Here is a 19,059-nt window from a genome sequence, read left to right as displayed (position 1 = left end):
TCGACGACCCGCGCCCGACTGGCTAACCACACGCGATTCCCTCGATCGTGCTACGGATAATTGATCAGCACCGATGCTATCCGAGCTAACAGCTTCGCTGTTCGTGCAACGACCGGTGGAAAGCGAGACGATTCGAAAAACTCGGCTGTACGGAATTATCGGAGCCACGGGTGGAGGGCAATCGATTCCGTTGACCTCTTTGTAACCGTGTGCCGTGTCGAGTGCGCGATCCTTTTGTAAACAGTGGCCGATTATGCGAAAGGGAAGCGACGACCAAGCACGCCGCGATAACGCTGCCCTTTTCGCTGCGCGCGATTATCACTCGAGGCGTGAAGATTCGGGAAGACGCGCCGGAGAGAAGCGAGCCCTCGTTCGCGGATAATGGCAGTGTCCTTTGAAGAATAATAGGCTCTCCTTATCCACTCCTTATCCAGTCGAGCGTGCTTTTTGTCTTGCTCCGAACACGACCGCGACGTAATTTGCTCGGAGAGCGTGGACGATAAGCAGCGCAAAAAATTCGGCAGATAAGAGCGAAGCGGATAGAGGAAAAAGGGGCGAAACGAGAGGGAGAAAGGGAAGAAACGGAAACAACGTTGGAGGGTTGGTGGTTAAGGGTTTGGTCGGTGGTTTGGTCGGACACTTGACCGGTTCGCGAAATCCACGGGGTTACGAATGCACGAAAACTCCAAGTCAGGTGGGGGTTGTATGAAAGCGGAGGACGCTCTCGGAAGCGGGTCAACGACATCGTGGAGTGGCGAGTTCACGTTCATGCGATCGACTCGGCCCGCCGCGAGGCGTTATCAACATTTATCGAAAAGGCCTGCCTGCGTTCCGTCGAGTAGCCCAATTTTTTCCCCTCACACATGCGTCCGGATGGACCTCCTTCCTCGTACGCTGTCTCGGTAAAATAGTCCGTCTTATCCGACAATTAGAAATGTACCTGCGTTCGATCGTCTGGCGCGGAAGTAGATAAGGAAAACAAATATCAACAGCTTGGAAACGTCGAAAAGTAGCCGGGTCGCGTGCGTGTTCCGTCGAGCCTCCCGGCACGACGCGTGTTCACGGCGAATTGACGGTGGAGCAAAACCACGTCGAGAGGTCGGCACGTCGGCTAAGCGTCGAACACCTTTTTCCCAGCGAAGGAAAACATGGCTCGCAGGAATTTTTCAGAGTACACTGAACCCCGATGGCACCACGGAGGACACACGCGCGACTCGACGACGATGGGGAACGACGTTTCTCCGCGTACTGACACTACGTGCTACGTCCCCGCGAACGCGAATCGCGTCCCTGCCTGGGTTAGTTGATACATCGGCCTAAGGGTTTGCCGACTCACCCGCTCTGTGGCGCCACCGAGGAAGCCGGACGACACCCCCGTAACTATATCGATCCACCACCCCTCTTTCGCCGCCGATCTTCGCCACCCGTTGCGACCCACACGACAACGCCAGGCCACTGCACCCTGAAGGCAACGTGTCCTATCAAACCCTACGACTATACGCCTTCTTGCTAACGTGTGTCCGTGTGAGATCCGAGAGACCGAGGGTGGTGGATGTAGCGCCTGGTAACGTGTGTGCGCCGATCCGAGTCGAATCGCGGAACCACGAGGCGTCTTCGTCGCGTTCTGCGGTCAAAGGTTCCTACCACCGAAACTGTGTCATTCGGATGAGTCGAATGTTTGGCCGATGAGTTTGCGGGTCATAGCGGTCCGCTCCAGAATAGACGCGAGCTTTCAGCGTTACGAAGGGCACCGTGGCCGTCCGAGCTTCTTCGTCCCGACTGATGGATTCTTCCACGGACGTGTCATCGAGATATCCTATTCGTATCGAGTGTCTCCTCGTCGACCTCGAATTAACCATGGAATCTTCCATCGTTCCTTTGCTGAATTATTTACCTCGTGTCATCTCGGAGTACACTACAGAGGCATAGACGAAGCGAGAAATTGTATCGAGTGCAATTGTATGGAATAATCGAATCCTCGATGTTAATCATCAATGACGAATTATCGTCAGAATTCCTCCATCCACCGGATTCGCCCCGGGCTGTCCAATTCGACGACAATGCGACTCGTTTGCACGAGACTTTTTCACGCGAGTTACAGGTTGGCTCAAAATCTGGGTCAAGCTGATACACTCGCACGCGTCGTTCTTTCACCTTTGAATCCGTACCTTCCGGGGATCGTCGGGGTTATTAGGAAAAAAGCTCGCACCGTTCGAATTTCCTGCCGCACAGAACGCAGACCGTTTGTTACGTAAACGCCTCGACAAAGAACGTTTGTTCGGCGCAAAGGAACAACTTAATTAGGAGAGGGTAATTGGCAGATAAGTTCGGAACGTGGCACGAGCCGATAGTCGGACGCGCATGTACGCTCGTTACAGCGAGCGCGACCGCAAACCGATCGAATCGAGGCATCCTCGCGTCGAGGTTTGCATAGCCGCGTGTTCGATACGTCGATCCATCGCGACGATGACTATAGAAGCGAGAAGATTCTAGGGCTCTAGAATCCGAGAAGAAGCCATATCCGATTTGCAAATGATGCAAAACGCGCATCGCAGAAGGCTGATTTGGCAAACTTGGCGACCGAGAGGACACTCGGGCCTCGAAGGACGTCGCAGCTATTTCAGTAGAAACGCGGCATTAGAGCATCCTGTCATTTAAAGTACAATTTTAAGAATAGACCGGTTACACAAGGCATTCCGATGAAAATCATTCTATTACACTACGATTTTTTCACCGATCTATCCCTTCTTAAATCCTCTCTTGCGCTTCCATTCTTATAAAATGGAACGAGATTCGCTCTAATTTAACGCTAGACGTACCAAGCATGGTCAAATGACCCTTTTCAAAATTTACTTTATAATTGTACATTTATCGTTATTTATTTCGCTCATTTCACTTTCCGTAAATCCTTATATTATCTGATTGTTTAATTTCTCGCTTCCCGTTTTTCTATTTATCCGTTCTCAAATTGCGTTCTAACACTTCCATTCTTATGAAATGGAAGGAAATTCGCTCTAATTTAACACTAGGCGTATCAAGCATGGTCAAATGACCCTTTTCAAAATTTGCTTTATAATTGTATATTCATCGTTACCTCTTCATCTGATTTTCTCTAAATTCTTATACTATCTGATTCTTCGATTTCTCGCTTTCCGTTTTTCTCTTAACTTATTTCTTACCGAGAAAAATTCTTTGCATACCTTACGTACAACGAGTTATGATAAGAATAGGTACGGTTACTGTTAAAAACAAGAGGGTTCATGAAGGAGAACGACGGATCAGGTAAACCTCGTCAGGAGTTAGATCTAACAGAGACCCAGGTAAAGGAACGTGCGTGCAAAGATCTCTTCGTTTGTCTGAATTATGTTAATGCGAGAAGATTTATATACATTTTCAATCACGCGGAGATTCGTTGAGGGTTGAAAAAGATGGACGATCGGTATGAAAATGGAAAGGACTCTCATCCTCGTTCACTGATCCATCGATACAAGCACAGGGTTAGAGAAAGAGCGACTTGGTCTTCTTTCGTTTACCTTTCTCCTGCCAAAGGGCTTGTAATGCTCCCGTCTGGCTGGTCGTCGGAGATGCGCCATTTTCCGGCTGCAGAGACTGGGAGAAGCTCGCGGAAGGCCGAAGAACTCGCGCGGACGACGTACTCTCGTGGACCAAACAGCTGAAGAATCGGATGAACGAACTGCGTTTACACGATCGCCTACGTGGATCGGCTTTCGTCAGCTTCGCGAGTCCATCGACTTCCGGCTCGAGGTACGTCGGGTCCTGGTTCTAAACCGCATTTATCACTCGGCCTGTCAGCTCGTTCTCACTTCACACGCGCGAACACAAAGGGGATCACGATTCCGTTTTTGGCGTCGGTCGCGAGGGATGCATCGAGGTCGATCGTTTCCCAAGTCCTCGCGATCTTTCGATTTCCTTAACCGGTCAGCGGCTCTCTTCCTATGCGAAACACCTCACGACCGTGCTCGCGCTGGCGAATCGGTAGCGACGATTAATAGGCTTGCTCGCGAGATGACCGATCTTTGGATCCATGCCGAACGCGATCGCTGACGACGCGTTTAGGGTATATCGAACGCGTAAATCTTCAGCCTTAACCTTGACTTTTGCACTCGACTTTGCAGAGGAGTAGATAAAAAGGTGCACAGCGAAAGATAGAAAGGCGGACTCGTGTACGCGTTGTTTTACATTACGCAGGGGCTAAAAATTGACCGTAACTCATCGCAACACAACTGTCACGTACCACCGTCGCGTAAACCTGATCCGAATCGTCCACGATATATTACCTCTACACTCTAGCGACCAAACAAACGGAAGAGGACCTACCACTACCAGTTCAATGCATCCCACGCTCATTCATCTCCCTCTACACTCTCTCCTCTCCACCGACTGAGCCCACGATTCCTCTCTCGCACCGTAGATCGCTCTAGCCCGACACTGTTTTACGACACTGCGTCTAGGCCGCGGATGGCCCACCTAGTCACGTGGCTGCGATCAGGCGAAAACGGCCCAAGACGAGCGACGTGATCACCGATCCCGTCCAACGATTCACACGTGATCGAGGATCGAATTCGCGACGCTGGACCGCTGCTGGGCCTGCTCTCATCCGCGGTCTCGGGCGAGCACGGAGAGACGCTGATCGCTGGTAACTGGCTACGAGACGAGGCCGGTACGCTCGAACGTGTGCTACTGGTGCGACGAGTAGCTTTTGGAACGCATCGCGACCTCCTCCGCTATAAATAAAACGGTGGCCGCCACACCGAAAACTCTGCCAGCCAGCCGGAGAGTGCTCGAGCCGTCGTAATTTTCCTCGTTCGACGAAGGAACACGGCCGAGAGGAATACCAGCCGGCCACAGGCGATTCCTAGAGACCAGCAATCTGAGTCAGCCAGCTGGCCTCTGAGCGATACTCATCGATACGATTCGAGGATTCATCCAGGATGCACGTGCCGGGAGGCTGGTGAACGGAAATGAAATCACCGATCGCGGATCGGTTCGCCTTTTACAGCCATTCGCCAGAGACGTTCGTTCGACTGTCCGACTGAAAAGTCTGCAGCTCTGCAGGTCTGAAAGGACGTAATTACAGAGGTGACACGCGAGCAGCGTATCCTGGGATAGGATCTGAGCTGGTTAGGTCCAGTTAGTAGAACAGACAGGTTGGACTAGTCAGTCGGGTAACATCGGTTACAGAGGAGTATCGTAATCGATAAGTAGGTCTGGGTTGTGTCTAGGTTGGATCGGCGTGCTACTAAAATTTGTCAAAGCCGAACTGGTAGCCTCGAGGCGAGGCAAATAATCCCGATGTCGTCTTCGACCATCCGAATCGGAGTAATCGATGAAAGTATCTCGTAGCCGCGCGTGTTATTCGCCATCTTGTTTATCCCCGATGGGAAACAGACTGATAGATTGTTTTGATTCTCATTCAAGAATTCGCTCGTCGTCTATCCAGAATTTCTCGTTCTGTCACGGTGTCGGGATTAAAGTAATCCTCTCGAATCTGAATTCACGGATGGACTATCTGTTCGTCGACGACGAAGACGGTGACGAAAATGATGGTATCGTGAATCGTTGGAAAATCCTCGTGACCGTGGAACGACGCGTAATTGGGAAGAATAAGTATCGCGAGGAAAACGGGATAGAGAAGAAAAATTGGATTGCGAGCTTTCGAAATAGAAATTTCTAGGTCAGCTTTGCATCCGAGGAAATATTGAACTGGCAGAGCATTGGCTGGTATTTTTCCAGGATTTACAGGCTCCGTGCGACGTTAAATTGGAATTCTTCGCGCGGCAACGACTAACTACTTATGTTTTAATCAGACGCGGGGAATGCAGATTCAGCGACTCGCTGTCAACGCTCGCTTTTCCGCCGGGTTGTCAAGAATTTAACTGGGTCAGCTTCTTGTTTTGTCGCTCGGGTCAAGACGCCGCGTCAGCGATTTTCTTAATCGTCGTTAATTTCCTTCTTTCTCCTTTTTTCTCTCGCTCGTACTTCGCAGGCTGAATGAAAGTCTCGCGAGATTGGCGTGATTATCGCGAAACTTTCGCCAATTTCGTTCCAAGCTTCGAAGTAGCTATGCTCGAAAGAGGAGCAGAGGAATTACGTTATTTAAATCTGGAACTGTAAACGGACTTTATCTGGTGTATGGATGCTTCATCGACGGATTAAATGCCAGGCCTAAGTGCAGGCGAGCCACGCGCGACGGCGCCTTAAAGATTCCGTGCCAACAGACGCCGCTCACCTTTGGCACTGAGCGTGGCTGTACTTAAAACAATTCCTTTAAATAAAAAAGCTACTATTCGTTATTTCGAACTTCGAAATCGAAGAGATTTCGAATACGGAATTAAATTTGAAAAAATTTTCAAGCGTAAACGATTGTTCGAATATCGAAATAGATCGATCGATAACGATATTCCGATTATTGTTAGCTCGCTTCGTTGCCTGGTATTTTATATATTCTACTTGAAAGTCGATGATTGAGAGCGTTTGTTTCGATAATGGCGTTTGGTTAGAAACGCGGAGAGAATCGATCATCGGTTTCCCCAAGAAGGTAACTAGACTTCCATTCGAGTGGAGGCGCCTCGAACAACGCGTACCCGTCGCTTGTGATCGACCAAGCAAACTAAAACTCGCGAATGTTCCTATTTCCCGCCGAAAGGACGTCGGTGCCGTAGAATGCTCTCTTACCGACCAGCGATAAAGCGGGCATCGAGACACAAAGGGTTACAAAAGACCGAATAGGCCGTCAGATGACTCGAAGTTGCTCGGTGAACTCTCCACTTCGACTTTCAGTCCATTAATCATACGCCAGTTATAACGTACGTACCGCGAGACTGAGAAAAACGAGAGTTCGAGAAACGGAGACCGTGGACCATAGAATTGGTAAATCGCAAGACGAGCAAACTACGCGCGAAACTCAAAGGGTACGCAACTGTAGCTATTCCCTTTCCTCTCGTCGATTTCAGGCTATTATTTCACGAATATTAAACCGCTCGTTGCTCAACGGACCTTTACTCCGGTGAAAAAGAGATGTGAAAAACCTATTAGCAGGATTGTCATCGGGCAAAGGCTCTTTGAATAATCGTCTCCCGTTCTTGTCATCGAGCAGCATCATCTCCCTCTGTGTCGACGCAATCAATGCTTAAACGTATAAGCACCGACCTCGTCGCTTCTCCACCGGATGAATTCACATTTTTAAGCGCCGCTTACCGAAACGTTTCTCGTTTTAATTATTCGCCTTTCCCGGTGATTTCCCCTGTTATTTTCGCAGTAATTGCAACCGCCAAGTTCTTTTCGTACCGGATACTTTTCCTCGCTATACCCTCATCGAATCTCTCGCGATTCGATCCGCGATTATTTATCTTAAACTCTTCGAAAACTTTTCAAATTTGTCGAAGATTGAACGTCTCGAACAGAAACGGAAAATTTAATCAAAAATTCGACCCACAATTTCGAATACTCGGAATACCTGAAAAAAGGGGGAAAGAATTCCCACCGGTTCGAAATACGCAAGATACCCCGTATTCGACGAACGCGTACCATTCGGAACATCAAGGTAAAACTAGTAACACTCGAAATACTCGACATACCTAAATCCCGGTATTCCAGACGCTAAGAATACCTAACCCAAAAATTCGCGCAACTCGGTATAAACAACAACGAACGGAACGAACAGCCTTTAAACACTCGACCCTCGCCCCAACAGCCACACAGTGCTCCCCTAATTACTCAGCGGCGCAATTGCCAGCGTTCCTGCGCAAAACACGAGTGCTGCTCCTCCCTTTACCTACGTACGTTCGCCCGAATGCGCCCGTTCGTCACCCTAAATTTCATTTTCGCGCGGTCTAGCGCGCCCGTTCTCGGTTGCATCACCGCTTCGCTCTCCGGAAATGTAGGCCGCGTCTATCCGCCGCGCGAGCAGAGCGGCGCGGATTTAGCATCTCTGCCGTCTCTAGCCCGCTTCCCGCCGCCGTCTGCCTCCGTCTCCGCTTCCCTTTCAGCCGGTTCACTCTCGAACCAGAGCCCGTCCGAGTTTTTCCAGAGGCACGCGAGACACCGCGCCGATTCCGTGACACGGATCGCAGCTGCGACGCTGCACCGGCGGCAATAAGCGAAGGTCGAGCCGTAAATTGTTCTCGATTGCGGCGAATTAGCGGACGATCGCTATCGCGGACCTAAAATTATTTTCTCCGCAGCCGCGATAATCGCGCGACGAACGAGCACCGGCTCGCGTAATTGCTCCGCTCGCAGCCGATACCGCCACGCTCCGTGTACGGGTTCCGTTACCTATGCGACTGCAATTAAGAGATTAAAAAGTTGGTGCCGCGATAGCGACTCGTTCCGACGCGAGTCGGCTGCACGCTCGGCGAGTCCTTTTCCCTCGACTCCCCGGGTTCCCGGCGAGGGGTTGCGTTTGGCAGGGAACGTCTCGAGTACTCGCGAGTATCGCACGGGGTATTTTATGGAGTATTCCGTGGAGTTCTATGGAACGTTCGTTCCGCGGTTCTCTATGGAGCGTGGTATAGAGCGTGCAGCGTGGAGTAGGTCGTTAATGGGAGGAACGTCGTATAGCACCGCAGAGAAAACGGTCCGTCTGGTGCAGAGTTTGATATAGTTAGAGTATCCCGCGTGGAACGGACTATGTGCTTTATATAGCATCCTATATAGCTTCGTACATAACCTGCTCTATATAAGCCGCTGTGTACACAATGTCTCGCACAAATTGCTCCGTACAGGGTGGCCTAAATACAGGTGCTAGTCCCCTGTACACGGGGAAACACTGGGTTTATCTGGAACGGCTTTGCGCCGGGAATGCAAAATTTCCATCATCGTATTCGTTACGAGAAAACGTGGAATTTTCTGCGCGCGTGGCCGACGCCACTCGAGGAGCAGGGAACGAGGCAAAGTCGGCGGATAGCACGGTGTTTATCCGGTTTATCCGTGAGACAGAGACACCGTCGGTGGAGAACCCGGAAATTCGAATTGTATTCCGGCCGTGTCGATTTACTCGCGAGCCCAGGATCCTCTCGAGTTACGAGGTTCGAGGAACAACAGCGAGCTGCGCTGTTCTCTCGGCTGGCAGCGGTAAACACGGTCCCCGCGGTAGGTTTGGTTCCCTGAAGGGCCAGTCGACAGACGGCAGATGGCAAGCACCTGACAGACTTCCCTTTCGAGAGGTCCTTTCCCGAGAGGCACCTCGATACCATCGAGAAATCCTCCGAGTCTGGCATCGGGATCGCGCGATCGACGCCGAGTCGAAGCGGAGAAGTAGCGGAGAAGAAGCGGAGTGGAGAGGAGTCGGAGCGGAGTCGGAGCGAGAAATGGAACGCGTACGTGGCGCTTTACGCGGTTAGGCGACGAACGGCCTTGAACCGGGAACGAAGACGACGACGCGAAGAATCGTACGAAGGCGAATTAGATCCAATCGAACGATTAAGGACGACAGGCGACTGCTCGAGGTGGAGCCGATTACCTCGAGGTAGCGTAACTCGGACGAGAAGGCGCATAGGATCGATAGCGAAGGAGGCGAGAGAGGCTGGTCCCGGTGGGAATCGGCCGGAGGATTTATTAAAAGATTTGTCGCCACGGAACAATGCAAATTGGACGAATTATCGCCAATTATTCCAGCCCTGATAATTCCACGCTCGGATAATTATACGGGCTCGCCGAAGCTCGCTCGTCATCCCTGTCTCGTCTCTTCGGACTAGAGCCAGTTACGATGAATATGACCCACGACGATAATTATACGTGTCTCGCGAGGATCCCAATTTTGTGGGTCATCCACGGTCTTTCTTTCTCTCCGATCGTGCTCGTGTTCTCTCTGCCGTGGCAGAGAGGCCGGGGTCTGCGTGCCGGTGAACAGCCGTAACGTTGGATCAAGAAAGGTGGGAGACGGGCCAATAATTACGCTGGTCGTTGCTCTAGGCGCACGACATGCCTGGCTGTTAAGCAACTAGCCACGTTAGTACAGGCTGAACCAAGTCGGAACGATCGAGAGCGGCCGAGCGTACGCGCGTAACGTGGATCGTATTCGGTTATTAGAGGTAAAATGTTTTCGCAGTCGGTGGACGCGGGCGCGGACTAGGTGAAGCTGGGAGGTCTAACGACGTCGCACGGCTGGTCTCTGTCGTGGGCACGGATTCCTCGAGGGTACCCGCTTTCTAAGATGGCTGCTCCTTCAAAGAAATCGTTCCGGAGTTTTATGCAAATTCCGGGATCGGTAAGATCCTTTCTGTTCCTAGTATTTCCAAAGAGAATTATACGCGCGTGTGCCGGCGCGCGGGTTCGTTAGACGGAGAAGGGCCGCCGTCGGTGAAGTCGGGCAGGGAATTCCTGAGACGCCTGAAAACTCTTTTATTGCGCCGACTTTGTACGAAATTTCGTCGTTTCGTAGAAGTTTACGATCCACGTCGGGTAGAAGAGCGCCGATCCGTACTCGCGTCTACGGGCGAATTACATAAAATCCGTTGGACCGGGCCTGGCTGGCCGTTGGTCCAGCAGGGTAGCCCGGGCCTTTTTATCGCAATTTCATAAAAGCGTATCCCCCGAAAATTTTATTACACCGTTTATTTTCTGGGTAGAAAACACGACCAATGCGCGCGGCCAGGCAGTTAAGGCAACGGTCTTAGGATAATCCTGTCGTACGTTTTACAGCCCGCGCTTACACGGCCCTGTTGCGCACACCCACCGTCGGTGTACGCCGGTGTGTAAGCGCGTGTATGCCTTCTATACCGTCCAGCTTTCTCTTTTTATAGCCTTCTAAGCGTCTTGCCCGCCTCCGAGGCCTCGCCACACTGCCACGACTCGCGTCCGTGGTGTGCCGATGCATGGACACGCGTTGCACGCGTGGGTGTGACGCGGCCACGTCCACACCGCGTCCACACGGTGTCCACACGACGTCCACACGACGTCCACACGACGTCCACACGACGTCCACATCGCGTACATATCGCGTCCGTGTGCGCAACGACCGCGCAGGCGGATGGAGATTCATCGTGGTACCATTTTGGTACCCGGGTCCCTCCGTCTGTTCGCGGAAACTCGAAAATTCGACCTGTCTTTCCCATCCGCGTACACGGTAATCGTTACGTTTGCCGGATTATCGCGAATTCTTGGGCAGCGTTGATTATCGCGGCACGCGGATCGATGGAAAGGATCGAGAAAATACTAAATAACCTCGGCGTGACAGGTTACTAATTGGTGTAAATTGTAATTGGAAAAAATCGATCTGGCCGATACGTCACGTGGAGATTTTTTCACGTGTCCACGAACTTGGAAAGCCGCGATCGTGACCAGTTGCCGCGCGTTTATCGCAATAGCCCGGCTCGGCCAGAAACTTTTTACGACCGTTTAACGTCCAAGGTAACACGAGGAGTTATTCGGTCCGCGGCTCGCCTCCCTTTCTCCGGGGAGGAACAGCGTGAACGTGGAACACGGTGTGATCCTTCTTAACCGCGGCTAGCGACGCCCCTCGCATTTAGGCTGCTCTAATCGCGCCCGGGTCCAGGGTGGAGAGTCCAGGGTGGAACGTCGCAACGAGGTGGCAGTTTCTCGTGCAAATGGAACGACAGATAAGCGAGCCGAGCGTGGCCGAGAGTGCTGGTACAGGCGTAACGAGGCAATATTTTTCCGCGATGCCTTCCAAGTCGCCGCCATCTCTCCGATTCTTATTTCGCCGAGTTTCGCCGGATTTATCGCGGCCATTACGCCAGGGACACGGTTTATCGATAATCGTTCCATCTTCCATCGCGGTACCACCGATCTCGCCAACCGTCTCTCCGACCTCGTCCCGTCGTTTTGCCCAATTTTACCCAATTTCTACCCGATTTTGCCCAATTTTGCTCAATTTCGGCCAATCTTTCGGAGCAACGACGAGCCACTCGATCGCGTCGATCGGCAAATACGCCGTGATCGATCCTCCGTGACGAGAATGACACCGATCTAGCCGTATCGGAGCCGCTCGAGAGCGCGGCTCTCGACGAAAATCCAGTCGCGCGCGAGAAATCGCTCGATACCTCTCGAATAACAGGAATCCGTTCTATACTCGTTACTATAAGTGGCACGAGTGCTCAGACACGCGCGCGCCGCGCAAATTACTCCGCTCGTTCGCTGTTTACAGTCATTGGCACGTAACCACCGCGCACGCGGCCGCGTTGCACGCGCCTCCGCGATCATCGCGTAGCCTAACCGACGAAAGAGAAAATCACGCGGATCGTCGGAGATGGAATAGCTTGCGTAACATCGCCCTCCACCGTTTCGATGGCCGTCGAATTTACGAAGTTACAGTTTCGTTGAACTTTGGACCACCTTTCGGCGATCTCTCGATCGTCTCTCGGCGATCGTACGTGGTACCGTTTTCTCGTCAATTTCGAGACTTTTTCGTATCGATTTCCTACCTCGAGGTTCAAGCATCTTTCCGGATTCTACGTGACTCCTATTTTGCGCGATAAAATTTCGTCGAAATTGATGGGATCTCTTACCGATCGCTCGTCGATCGTTTAACGCGCTGCACCGATCACCGTTAAATTCGCTTCGACTATTCTCGAAAATTCGTATTCCTCGTTGATCGAAAATCGGTGTTCGAGTGTCCGTCTCCGAGCGTGTTTTATGTAGACGAGGACTTTGACAACGCTGAGATGTAATTGATTCCGGCGAGCTGTTTACGACTAACCAGCTTAATGTCTCAAGCATGGCCTTGTTGACTATTCCGTACACACCAATTCATAGTGTTTTATGAGTCATTTCGATTCGTTCTGTTCGTAAGAGCTCCACTAGCCGCGGCTTTGTGCGTTAAGTCGTAAACGTTTCGTGGAAAAAATTGGCCGAGATCCGAATGTCTGCTCCTTAAACGTCGGAAAACTCGATCGATAGCGAGACACCCAGTATACGACCGCCTCTCGTCATCGTCATCGTCATCGTCGTCGACGTATCATCGAAACGATTCGAGCGCGAGACGACAACGGAATTAAAGGCGACAAAGAGCTCGATTCGTGGAAATAATTACTCTCGCAGAAGCCTTGCCCTCGGACGGTTAATAAGCTACGTTTTTAACGCGCCACACCCGAGATTTTCCACGCTTTTCCACTCCGTCCGTTCGCCCCACCGCCGAGAAACTAGTTTCCAACTCACCTCTCGGTCCAACAACTTCCGTTCAACTTTGTCGTAATTTCTTCTCGCGGATCAACTTCTAATTGCCAGAGGAAATTCACCGCGCGAGAGCGGAAGTCATCGAGATCTTCCGGCGAGTGGCGCGCCCTCTGGACTGTTCTCCGTGTGACGCAACGTCTCGCGGAGGACGCGTTTGGCCGGTGGAACCGGGACGAACGACGACGAGCAAAGATCGGCGAGAAAAAAGGAGAACAACAAAGCGATAAATCAAGCGGTCGTTCGTTAATGTGCAAATGCGAGGGGTCGAAAGAAGCGCGATGGCGCGGGGGGAACCCTTCGACTTTTCCTTTCGATTCTAAGAAGCGGCAATTAAGATCGGAGCAATTCCATTCGACGACAAGCCGCGCTCCGGCCGCGTATTTTTCTTTTGCGCTATTAACGAGCCTCCTTGCGGGAATAATAATTTAATCGGGCCGAGCCTCGGCCTTTTTGCGCCTCGTACACAGTCGCACTCGCCTCGTGGGGTACGCGGACACATCGTAACGCGTCGTGGCAACGTGTTCGTCCGGTTATCATTATGCGCAAACCTAATTACCGGCCAATGGTTTCATGGAACGCCGTACGAAATCCAATTGACCAGATGTCCACGCGATTGCCCGATTCACCGACGAATTAAACGCCCGACGCTCGGCTACATTTACATACTTAATGCCAAGGACTCGTCGTGAGTTATACCTCGAAATGTGGGCGTTGCCCGCGGCCACGCTTATTTTCTTTCAGAAGTCTCGCTCTTGATGGAGAACCGCGTCGACGTGGAAATTATCCAGCCTCGTACACCTTTGCACCTTGTGTAAGTACACGCGTGTACGACGCGTGTACCCGCCGAGATTCAGCAGTACGACGCGGTGTACCTGAATACCGTACACGTGCGATTAATTACCTTCGCCCGATCCAACGTTACCGGAATTTGCGAAATTAATACGGGAACGACCGGTCGGAGTTTACTTTGTAACGTGCAGATTTTGCCCAATTAATCGATATGAGTGTCGGACAAGCGATACCGATCGGTTCCTTAATTATCCCAACCTCGATTATAGCCAACAGCGGTTCCTCGAACAACGAGTTACGCGAAACCCTGGGGGTACCGAATATGCAATTTCGCAATATCCGTTATTTTACTTTATTTCGTTTCTTACGACTACCGAATATGCAGATGCGATGAAATCCTTTGATAAATTTCGAGCCGACGTATATTCGGAATAGAAACGCGACTTTATTTAGCGAGAAAAATTAAGACACAAAGTTAACACCGTAGAAACCCGAAAGCGGCTTACTTCGTGACGAAATACCGTTTTAATTTCCTACGCGATAATTTACGATACGCCGGGTAAAACCTGCGATTTATCGATTTTCGGATTTTTCGAGTAACGTAATATATCCACTTGTCTCTGTCTGCCCGAACAGCGCTCAGGATCATTATCACTCGCGTATGCTGTATTTGGCCATGTACCATGGTGTGCCTAACGTTAAATGACTCGGAATATTCTCGCGGCGCGAGTACACGCGATGGTACACGCGATGGTACACGCGATGGTACAAGCCAGCAATGACTGCACGAGAGTGATCCCACTGTCAGGAATGACGGGGCGCTTTATCGATGCTATTTACGAATCGCCTGCACGCTTGTACCCTGTCGTTTGTCAACGGGGATATCTCGCTACCGGAGATTCGATGGCTTCATTCGTCCACCCACGAGCACGATGTAATAATCGTCCCTCGGCTCCGTCAACAGCGTCGTCGCCGTCCGTTCGCTAATAAGATATACACGAGGCTTTCGAAATTGCGTGGAATTCAATCTTGCCGCTATCACGGCGGGCAATTCCCGATCGTAAAGCCGAGAGAGGCAGCAGGTACGCTCGGAAAAGCTGATCGCTGAAAAGGTTGTTTATTCGCAAAACGATGAAGTAATTTCTCGATTACGAGTCGCGGATGGCACCGAGTCCCCTTTAAAATTCCGCGATATCTCACGGAGATATCTCGCCATGGGCTCCGCGTTACGTTTTTCCGCTCGAACATCCCTCTGCCCCTCTCGCGATCTCTTTCTCTTCTTCTCGGCGGGAAAGACGCGTCCTCAGCGTGAACCACGGTTCGCGCCGTAAACTGCCGATTTACATGTACATACGTCTCTGCCAGTCGGGGCGATAATAAACCTATAGCCGCGATAAAGATAAACAGCTATCTCGGGGACAGAAGCGTAAACTTCTACGAGGCAAATATATCAGGTAACGATATGCTTTTTAAGGCGGCCATTATTTTCCAACTAGTTAACAACTTCTCCCGCTTTCAGCGGGGATATCGATTATCGCGCGCCATAAATATCGCAACGATTTCACGGAGCCGGCCCTAGATGCCCGCGTATCGCGAACGATCGGGTGCCCGCGAACGAAAAACAGGTCCTGGCTTTGACGTTGGCGCGTATCCAGCCACCGCGCCGGTGTTCCAGCCGGTGTTCCAGCCACCACCGCCATCCTGCGCGCCGCGACGTGGCCGTAGCACGTGGGTGTTTAAAGGCACCTCTGCGTTCCGCGGGAATCGACTTTCACGAAACGAATTGCCGTACCGTGCTGACTCGCGGCTCGGTGTGAGTAACCGCCGACACCGTACATGGAAACCCGTTTGCACGTTGTTTCCTGCTAGCACGGTTCACCGTGTCGCCCTTAAATAACGCAATTAAAACGTTCCTTCACGCGGCCGCGTCGCGGAGGAATCACTTACGTCCGGCTTTATCTTCGACGGATGAAAAAGTCGCGGGGTAAGACTGGTTCCATTACAGGGGCTTGGACAGCCACGAAATTAACTTTAACGCGCGAGAAACCTCGGCAACGGGGGATCAGCAGTCGCGACGGGGCACCACGGGGCTCCGTAAGGCGTTGTAATTAACGGGGGATATTTCTTCGGCCGGGTGTGGCGTCTCTGTGATTGTTCCCTGGGATATCGTTAATATTTCTTTTTCTATCGAGTCTCGGTAATCTCTCGTTGCTCTTTTACGACCACTCCTAGCTTATAGGCGTATCGCGAACGTATCGTTTCCGATACGCGCCATGGGGAACAGTTTGGAATTCGTCGTGGAGCGAAAGCGAGTAGAAAACACGGAAGCAGAAGCTTTCCGCGTGAAACGTCCTATTTCGTATTTTCTCCCCGTTTTATTTCGCGCGAGGATAGCAGCGCGGGTTGGAAAACGTAGCTCGTTATATCGACCTCTTCAACGGAGTACTCTTTCGCACGGTGCTGCCCGAGATACGGGTACGTCCATTGACGTTTATATTCGACCATGTATTAATCCCGCTTCAGTATTTACCGCGGAATAACGCGCGATAGTCGGAGGCAGGTAAAGAGTAGCGGAATAGCAGGAAAAATGTCGCGCGCCGTTCGCGTATCGGGTTTTATACACGGCTCAGCCTTCAATTTTAACGAGCCACGTAATTATATTCCGGCGGTGTTACCGCAAGAGTTTCGGGAGTTTAGTGAAAGCCTCGGAGCAACTTCAAAAATCTTTTCACACACGTCACGCGTTGCCTATTACCGCGCCACGAACGCGAGTAATTCGCTCTCCGCTTCGCAGCTATTGGGCCCCGCGTGCGTCCAGCCGCGGATATTTTTCATAACTTCGATGCTCGATAACGCACTGACATTTACGCCGATCGAAAGTTCCCCGCTTTATCGAGCCGCATAAACTCGAGGTACATAGATACCGCCCTCGATTTCTTTACTAATTTATGTCCTTCGTTAAACTGGCCGAGAAGAGGAAAAAAGAAAATAAAAAGGCGTGCCGATCATTCGTTACATACGCGAAAGGCAATAAATTCGATAATGTTTCTGCGTGTAGCACATTCTATGTTTTAACGAGCGAGGAGTAAGCCGTGCGCGTGGAGGGCGCCACGATCGCGCGCCACGCCGCTGGTTCGTAGCAGCGAGTCCCAGCGAACGGGCACTTCCTTCAAGCTCGCGTTTTATTATTGGCTCGAGGTATTTAGACGTCAACGCGAGAAAGAAGAAAGGACGAACGGCTGCGTGCGCGTGTAAGTGGACGCGTACGAACGCGTGCTGGCACGTTGGTGTAAAGCGGCGTGGCGGCGTAATAAATTCACCGAAACGCTATGGAAAGTGGCGCGGGTGCGGTGAATCCGTGAAACGCCGGGCGAGTTTTAATGGCCGAGCGAGAGAAAGCGAGGCGGAATTATCGTGGCCGGTAGCGTGGTATTTCTCCTGATTGGAATTACCCCGTGGTTTATCCTTTCCTAGCTGCTGGAAGGCGGCTGGATGGCGGCTGGTATAGAGACAGGCGAACCCGTGCAACCGTGTCGACCTCTGGCGACGGAATCGTAAGAACTCGCGCCACGCTTCTTGCTCGTTTGCGGAGACACGATTTATGGCGCGACAAACCGCGGCTGCACCGGCCGTCCGAATGATAAAATATATCGCGTTGGACCGCGTAACGACGATAATTACAACGGGTACCCGATGTTTCATGCGACACGCGTGAACGACAACGCAACCGGGCGTACGCGCGTCGCTCGGCTCACCTTTCCGCCATTTGTTTTCCTTTCTGGGATCACGTGGTTCTAACGACGCCGCGCCACGAACTGACATCGCGTGACAAACTTTCTAACTAGAGCAGTTCCGCGCGAGTCCAGCCAGGGGGAATCGTTTGGAAGATCGGAAACCTCGATGGCGTACACGGCGAGCCGTGTGGAGCGACGGCGGCGGCGGCGGCGGCGGCGGCGGGAACGCGGAGTAACGAAGAAAAGGTACGTCGTTTAAAGAGTCCAGTCATCTCCGCGGAGTTGACCTTGATCTTGAGAGGGAAGGAGCGAAGAGGCGCGGCGGAGAGAGAGGGAACGGTAAGGTGCACCACGAGGGCCAGAAATAAAGGCGGCAGTTAAGGCGCGTTTCATCGCCTTCTTATTTTTGGCATTCGCGCGAATTCAAGGGGGACGTGCTAAAAATTCAATCCCACAGCTAAGAGTAACTCGTGTGTCAGCCACGCCGGCTGACGTGAATACACTCGACAATGGGCACTCGAAAATTTACCGTCTCGCTTCTGCGAAAATAATTGCTATCCTCGCGTCGCTGGTTCCGTCCAATTTTCGTATTCCGACGACGAGAACGCCGAGAGAGCGCGAACTTGCCGCAGTTTCCGACCAATCGCGCCATATTTCCGACGATAATTCGCCGTGGACGACGCGCGAGTCGCTCGCGCACTCGCGAGGAAAAGCGAGGAACCTGAGGCAAACCTCGAATCGTGGAGAAAACTCGCACGAGGAGGGGGGAACGATGGTCCAAGACGGTCTAGAGAAAAATGGGTGAAAATGGCGCGAGTCTCGAGCCCGGCCTAAAGATTGGCGTAGTCGTAGAGCAAGACAGGGGGAGATGGCCGTGGGGTTTTTTCATGGTGTTGCGAGGGCCGAAACGGCTTGGCGGGGCGACGGTGCTGGCGGTTTTCGGCTGTGCGCTCCGCGCACCGGCCTTAAAACCTTACAGCAGACGTAGCGTTTTCGTTCTCTCCTCTCTCGCGGTGCGCGCCGCGGTATAATGGCAACGTGTTTTCGTCTAATGTACTTTTTGTGATGTCCTTGATGGAGGAGTCTGCGAATGCAGAACTACAGGGCAGGCCCGGTGGGGCCTGCCACGGTGCGGCGAGACGGGAGTATCCTCTCTGGATCGACGCGAGAGACGGAGAGAGAGACGGAGAGAGAGAGGACGAGAAGGTGGACAGGAGGGCCCGGCAGCACCTCAACCCACCTCAACTTCGGGCCTAGTCAAGGTCAGTGCGGCAGGCCCCACCCTCCTGCTCCCCCACCTTTTTCTCGCTTCTTCCTTCTTCTCGCTTCTACTTCTTCCCCTTCTTCTTCTTCTTCTTCTTCTTCTTCTCCTGCTTCTTCT

At 51.9% G+C, this 19,059-nt stretch overlaps 1 protein-coding gene across 19 annotated transcripts in view; it reads right to left on the bottom strand.

Annotated features, from left to right (window-relative positions):
• Nucleotides 1–19,059, bottom strand: part of Ca-beta (Calcium channel protein beta subunit) — a 77,151-nt gene that overhangs the window by 17,358 nt on the left and 40,734 nt on the right. For 3 of the 19 annotated variants that reach the window (XM_017911224.1, XM_017911226.1, XM_017911227.1), the window contains exon 1: nt 941–1,271. The exons of 13 other annotated variants lie outside the window; for them this stretch is intronic. Coding sequence is in view for 3 of the 6 variants with exons in the window: in XM_017911222.1 (XP_017766711.1) it covers nt 3,534–3,593 (60 nt within the window). In the remaining 3 variants the exon portion in view is untranslated. Of the gene's footprint in view, nt 1–940; nt 1,272–3,533; nt 4,685–19,059 lie in introns of those variants that run through there. 3 more of the 19 variants (XM_017911221.1, XM_017911223.1, XM_017911222.1) reach the window with 2 other exon arrangements.

The sequence above is a fragment of the Eufriesea mexicana genome, unplaced genomic scaffold (genome assembly GCF_001483705.2).
Source record: "Eufriesea mexicana isolate 0111107269 unplaced genomic scaffold, ASM148370v2 scaffold124, whole genome shotgun sequence".
Lineage (NCBI taxonomy): Eukaryota > Metazoa > Arthropoda > Insecta > Hymenoptera > Apidae > Eufriesea > Eufriesea mexicana.
Note: the sequence above shows the minus strand (reverse complement) of the source record. Positions and strands in the feature narration are given on the sequence as shown.